Source organism: Notothenia coriiceps, unplaced genomic scaffold, assembly GCF_000735185.1.
Source record: "Notothenia coriiceps isolate Sejong01 unplaced genomic scaffold, NC01 NC01_scaffold00030482, whole genome shotgun sequence".
Taxonomy (NCBI): Eukaryota; Metazoa; Chordata; class Actinopteri; order Perciformes; family Nototheniidae; genus Notothenia; species Notothenia coriiceps.
The window spans coordinates 1-7,094 of NW_011363183.1; the positions used below are offsets into that span (position 1 = coordinate 1).

Here is a 7,094-nt window from a genome sequence, read left to right on the forward strand (position 1 = left end):
CGCAGACGTTGCCCGGGCCTTCATTGCAACGTGGGTGTGTCATTTTGCCACCCCGTCGGACATTTCCTCAGACAAGGGCTCTCAGTTCACGTCCGAGCTCTGGAACGCTGTAGCAGGCGGTTTGGGGGTTAAGCGTGCACAGGACTACCGCTTACCACCCTCAGGCTAACGGCCTCTGCGAGCGCTTCCATCGCTCCATGAAGTCGTCCCTCAAGGCCGGCCTTACGGACGGTAACTGGGTCGACAAGCTGCCCTGGGTGATGCCGGGCCTGAGGACCGCAACTAAGGAGGATCTGCAGTGTTCTACAGCGGAGATGGTCTACGGTCAGCCGCTGAGGGTTCCGGGGGATTTCCTCCCAAATACATCAGCTCCCTGGTCTGCCACGGCCCAGCGAGTATTTCTGCGAGACGCAGCGGAGGCTTTCGCTCCAGTCCCGACTACTCAGCACGGTGCGCCGGGGTCTCAAGTTCCCGCGGAGCTGCGCTCGGCTGGGCACGTTTTCATACGTCACGACGCACACAGAGCCCCCCTGCAGCCCCCTTACGACGGACCTTTCCGGGTTTTGGTGACAAACACCTGGTGGTCGACGTGGGCGGTAGGGTTGAGCACGTCTCGGTCGACCGGGTGAAGGCTGCTCACTTGGACATGGACCGGCCGGTGGTGCTGGCTCGGCCGCCGAGACGGGGCCGACCCCCGGCTTCGATTTCTGTCAGGGAGTGTGGGCCTGTTGTTCCGGTCCCTCCTCTGTCGGGGGCCGCACAGGCGGAGGTCGCTGCACCGACTCCGGTGCGCAGGTCTCGTGGGGGCAGGCGGGTTGTTCCCCCCCGCCATACGGATTTTGTTTACACGTGAATTCTGGGGGGGCTTGTGTGGTGACACGTTATTGGACATAATTCACCTCTCGTATTGTGAGACACGGACCCTTTAGTGGGAACACCTGTAGCTTCAGCTGTCACCTGCTAGCTCGTCAAGCAGAACAGTCATGTGTTAACCTCTCTGTTATTAATGGCTAATAAAGATTGGAACTCCATTCTGAATACACCGCCTCCGACTCCCTTTTCACGGCACTACAATGGCTGCATTGAACCCACCACCTTCTGACTCACAACAGCTCTTCCTCTCAGCCACAGCCGAATTATGAACTGTTGTTCAGAAATGACTAAGTCATAACCCGAAATTCCCAATCAGTGGTGTAAATACTGATTTACTGCGCAGGTGTATAGGTTGTAAAGGTTGTACCTGTACAGGTTGTAACTTTCTTCTCGTGAATGATATTCTTTTTAGAAAAGAAGTCAAGTAACGTTGTTTTGCCTGCCATTATAGAGCTGTTTCGTTTTCGTTTAAATACACACTTGCAACTGATCCCACTGGCAATGATTTTATATTTATTAGACTGTTCAAAATAAAATCCTGCTTCAATATAAATAATAATATAATACATAAAGCAATAAAAAAAAGTACCTTGTAAAAAAAATATATGAAGAAATGTTATAACTTATATTACATTTTGTTTTTAATGTGGTTAATGCAGGAAGTCGTAATGCAGATCAGTGAGACCGTGGGTTCAACTCCCTTGGTGGTCCGAGTTTAGTAAGGAGGAATTCTTTTTAAAACATGTTTTTAAGTACAGTGCCAACGGTGTGCTGCTGCACAGTGGGAGCAATGTAAGTTTTTACATTTTCTATAAATTTCTATAAATAGTTGACTAACATGTCCAAATTGCACATCTTGACACTAAACCAGTGTTCATATTTATTACATTTCTTTGTGCATGCTATTTTTTCAGAAAATGTATAAGTTATACTTTGAAAAAGTGGTGGGGGCAAAATTGGCCATTTCAAAAAGTGGTGGGGACATGTCGCCAGCGCAAATGATGCCTATGATTATCACAGACCAGAGGTAAAACTTTTCCTTTTAAATATCTATAGTTATAGATAATGTATGTGATAATGTCAGACACTGTGTTATTTTCAATCAAGCCTGAAAGATAGTTTGTTCAAACTGGCTTCACTTGCTTTAATTGCTCCTTTGAATGCACGCTCAATAAGTGAGATGACGTCACCGTTGCGCGTCCCCGCGAACAGGGCTTCAATCTGCGGCAAGCATACGGCACAACACCGGCATTACCTGTTTGTTCAGGTAAATCAGCCATTGCAGCTAAAACAGCTTACAATAACACTTGGTGTATACCGTTGTGGCTTTCAAAATAAAACAGACAGTACAAATATAGTGTCTGAGATAAAAGCGTACATTCGGTCAGTTGTTGTGTAGCAAAGCACACCAATTATGTAGAAAATCTGTGGAGTTGGCACACAACATGTAGGCTAGTTAAAAATGGATGTATTTTTAAGTAATATTTCCTATTTTATTTCAAAGAGGGTTTTATTTTGAAACTTGTGAAGGTGAGTCTCTTTGATTCTGCATGTCTTGACACTTTTACTGTTTCCCCAACCATAAAACTCTTGAACTCTACACACACATTGTCTTTAGGTGGGTCAATGGACAGAGGAGAAGCCTGGACCTAAATGGCGTCCACCCCCCAAAAAGGTTTGATGTGTTTTTATTGTTTTACTATTATACCTGTTTAGTTATCTACCTAGTTTGAGTGTGGGCTTAAAAACATTATGCAGAGTCTCCTTATTAAAACAACGTACAACAATAATTTCAGGGAAAAAGCTAATGATCCAAATTGTGTGTTACTGTTTTGTAGAGGTATTTCTATGAAAGATATAACCTAGCCTATTTACACAAAACAAACACCAGAAGAAAAGTCTTCTCTCCTTGGACTGTGAAGGGTGTGTCATTGGATTTTTTTCTGAATTGGTTGTCAATTTGCTAGATTGATGGCAAAGGGCACCACAAAGTAATCAATATGCAGTTAGGATTTCATGGATTTATTCCCTTATGTTTGATTTCTACCTCTATGTTTAATCTGGCTGTCGATTTAAGGAAGTTGGACAACAAGGAAGTGCAGCCAGCATGCTCAAAATAATAGGGTTGCTCAAGCTGAATTTTTAGGATTCTTAATAACACAAGAGATTTAAATAATTGATGTTTATCTTTAACCCTGTCATCCTTTACTGTGTATCTCCAGCTGGAGCAGGCACTGCAGGTGTGCAGTGGCCAGAGCCCACAGCTCACGGGTGTTTGCGGCCGCTCCCTGAGATGCCAGAGCCTGCAGACCTGGGAAAGGTAGACAGAACCAAGGGTAAACCTGGACTCCCCAAAGGAGAAGGAGATGGACAGGTGAGCAGGAGAGGTGTTTGGAAAAACAGAACAATCATTAGAATAATGAATGCATGGACTGAAATGACTTTGTCATCAAATTTCAATTAGCTTTATTATCCATTCGTTTGAATAAGTTGTCATTTCATGATGCATTGACAGTTGCAATGATTAGTTACATTAATAGATTAAGTGTTACTGTATTGCTCGCATTGCTGCTTATGTGTTACCATTCCCACTAGTCTAAATATCCTTAATCTTATCTCTGCTTTCTCCCTTTCTGTCTGTCACATAAAGAGCTCTCTGTCATCCTCGGACAGCGAGGATGAGGGTATCGGCAAGAAAAAGAAGAAGCTGAAGAAGAAGAAGAAAGTATGTGTCTCAAAAGCTCATTTTCACCACTGACCAAACCATGTTCAACATATACTTTCCAGGAAGACATTATTCAGTTTAATACACTGAGTATTTTCTTGAAAATATCTGTCAAGTACTGCTGGAAGTTGGCCAGAATTAGTTAGGACTCTGCTGACAAGCATACTCTCCTTATGTCTTATTACATCAAATCTTATCTTGAAGACATTGATTTAATCAATTTGGGGCCTTGCCTTATTCGTAAGCTACACAAAAAACATTAATTTTGACTTCTGACATACTGTAAAGAGAAAAGTGCAAATTGGACTACACCTACAGTACAGCCAGTCGAACCGGAGAGGAACTAGGATGGGGATTCATTTGTTTACAATGCAGATCAACTGTCATTTTTGCATAGCTAGAATGGGCGTGTGCGTGCAACTGTGTGTCTTATTGGTAAAACGCCTTTGTCGTTTTGAATGTGTTGCTAAGTGCTTAAAGAGCCCCTCCCTTCTGCTGCAGGAAAAACCGCCTTGCTAACAGAGCTAACAAAGTGTTTTTAGTGACTCATTCATTTACATTCTCATTTATCACTTTTACCAACGGAGAAATGTACAAATAATCATGTTCAATGTTTACACAGAGTTGAGCAATAACTTCCCTGCCTTTTTCTCAACAGGATTCCAGCTCGTCCGCTTCATCTTCCTCCTCCTCTTCCTCCTCCAGAAGCTTTTTAGACAGTGACAGTGACAGTGACAGTGAGAGTGAGGTAAGGGGTGTTTATGGCATAAGTGCTGATCAAGGATTACATGGATGTAAAGAATAATATTGCCTCATCATGCAACTTCTGCGTAGCTTTCACATGCCACACACTCGTTTTTAGTATTCTTCCTGTTTATATTTCCACATTTCCTTTAAACGAGACTGTAGAAGTGATGGTTTTAGAGTGCAGTTTATGTATATCCTTCACATACATTCCTGCAGCGTTACTAAATGAAGTCCCTGGTGACGAGCAAAAACTATTTCAGCTCATACAGTTGATAGTCTCTTCTAAGTATGTCACTGCCTCAGATGAGGGTGTTGTTGAAACCATGAGTCTGTATAGAGAATACAGACTCATGATATTCTCCATTCCTGTTCATGTGTCCTCTCGCAATTATTACTGGCCCTGTGCATCTCCTAATCGTTATAACCGGCCTGCTCTCGTCTATCCCACATGCTCCACTGAGATCCAACATCTAGTTTCAGGGGGCCTGTGGAACTGCCAGTCAGCTGTTCCTAAGGCTGACTTCATCTCTGGCTACGCTTCCCTGCAGTCTCTGGATTTCCTTGCTCTCACTGAGACCTGGATTACTCCATCCAACACATCCACCCCAGCAGCTCTCTCCACAGCATATTCCTTCTCCCATACACCCAGACCCACTAGCAGAGGAGGTGGCACTGGTCTCCTGCTCTGTCCCAACTGGAGCTTTTCCCTCTTCAAGCTACCTAACTTCACTCCGTCCACCTTTGAATTCCATGCCTTCACAGTAACCCATCCTATACAATTAACCATCGTTGTTCTCTACCGTCCACCATGGCACCTTGGGAGACTTCTTGGAGGAATTAGATAATCTCCTCTCACACATCCCTGAAACTGGCCCTCCCGCTGTACTTCTCAGAGATTTCAACCTCCAGAAAGAGAAAATATCTGAATTAACATTTATTTTAACCGCCTTTGCTTTCTCACTGTCTCCATCCCCACCAACTCATAAAGCTGGCAATGTCCTTGATCTCATATTCTCAAGGAACTGCACCACTTCTAACCTCTCTGTAAACCCACTAGACACCACGGATTCACTCCTCTTTCTCATCTTCGATCTCTCAGGCAAAAAGCACTTTCTTTTAAGATAAGATCCATTCTTCCTATTCCAATCCCCAAGAACTATTTTCTATCTTCTCCACCCTCCTCGACCCCCCCAGTTTCAGGCTCTGCCCTTTCCCTCCTCACCTCATACCTCAAAGACCGTACCTACAGGGTAACTTGGAGAGGGTCCGAGTCCAACCCTTGTCAATTAACTACAGGGGTCCCTCAGGGCTCTGTTCTTGGTCCCCTCCTCTTCTCTCTGTACACAAACTCGCTCGGGTCTGTCATTAGCCCCCATGGTTTTTCATACCACTGCTACGCTGACGACACCCAATTAATTCTGTCCTTTCCCCGCTCAGAAACTCAGGTCGTCGCACGTATTTCTGCTTATCTAGCTTACATCTCTCAGTGGATGTCTGCTCACCACCTCAAGCTCAACCTTGACAAGACTGAACTGCTTTTCCTTCCGGGAAAAGATTGTCCCACTCTTGACCTAACAATCAACATCGGCCCCTCTGTTGTTTCCCCGACTCAGACTGCAAGGAATCTGGGTGTGACCCTAGATAACAAACTGTCCTTCACTGCAAACATTGCTGCTACAACCCGCTGCTGCAGATACACGCTTTACAACATCAGGAGGATACGTCCCCAGCTGACCCAGAAAGAGACGCAGGTTCTGGTCCAGGCTCTCGTCATCTCACGCCTAGACTACTGCAACTCCCTCCTGGCTGGTCTAGCTGCATGTGCCATCCGACCTCTGCAGCTCATCCAGAATGCAGCGGCTCGTCTGGTCTTCAACCTTCCTAAATTCTCCCACACCACGCCGCTCCTCTGCTCCCTTCACTGGCTTCCAGTAACTGCTATAATCCACTCCAAGACACTGGTACTTGTGTACCATGCTGCGAATGGATCTGGCCCTTCCTACATCCAGGACATGGTTAAACTGTACACCCCAGCACGTGCACTCCGCTCTGCGTCAGCCAAACAGCTCGCTGCACCCGCACTGCGAGGGGGACCCAAGTTCCCATCAGCAAAAACACGTGGGTTTGCTATCCTGGCTCCCGTTTTACCAAATACCGTAGAACAGAATTTTCGAACGTTCCACCGACCAAATGAACGAAAAGGATCAAAGGACGTAAAGGTGGGTGTGTACGGGTCTTTTCATACCGTACTCGGATTTAGGCTTAAAATGCCTTGGTTCTTTTTTCGCCACTTTATGGAAAGTTTTCAACCATTTATAACTGTACACTCACGGGATCCCTTCTAACTACAAGAAAGAAGTTTATTATCGGTTTTCTTCCTCTTATTGACTGAGTAAATAAATAAAGATTTATGCCACTGTCGAATAAGTGCGAAAAGGTTAATGTAGTGTTAATATAACGTAAATCGACGTGCGGAAAATAGTGTTTCGCTGAATGTTAGTTCACGTAAGCTGTTCTTCTATGTTTGAACTTTCTTTTGTCTTAGTATATTCATGTAGTCCAAAGGTATCTCGGTTTTGTAAAGTTCACGATGAGTTGACCGAAAATCTATTCGTCAGGAAACAATCATATATTCACGAAACAATCAGTTACAATAACGTTCTTCACTCAGCTTTCTCTACTCAAAAGTCAGACGTGGCCTTCTACACATTCGAAAGACGACAGGGACTACCAGTTACCCCTCGAGTAA

General features: G+C 44.7%; 1 protein-coding gene across 1 annotated transcript in view; it reads left to right on the plus strand.

Moving 5' to 3' along the window:
- Positions 1-2,461: 2,461 nt before the first annotated feature.
- The window catches only part of LOC104959580 (cylicin-1-like), a 12,724-nt gene continuing 8,091 nt past the window's right edge, over positions 2,462-7,094 (plus strand). Inside the window, exons 1-4 of the mRNA XM_010787484.1 lie at positions 2,462-2,548; positions 3,096-3,247; positions 3,524-3,598; positions 4,257-4,346. Coding sequence (XP_010785786.1) covers positions 2,527-2,548; positions 3,096-3,247; positions 3,524-3,598; positions 4,257-4,346 — 339 coding nt within the window. The 5' untranslated portion in view covers positions 2,462-2,526. The remainder of the gene's footprint in view (positions 2,549-3,095; positions 3,248-3,523; positions 3,599-4,256; positions 4,347-7,094) is intronic.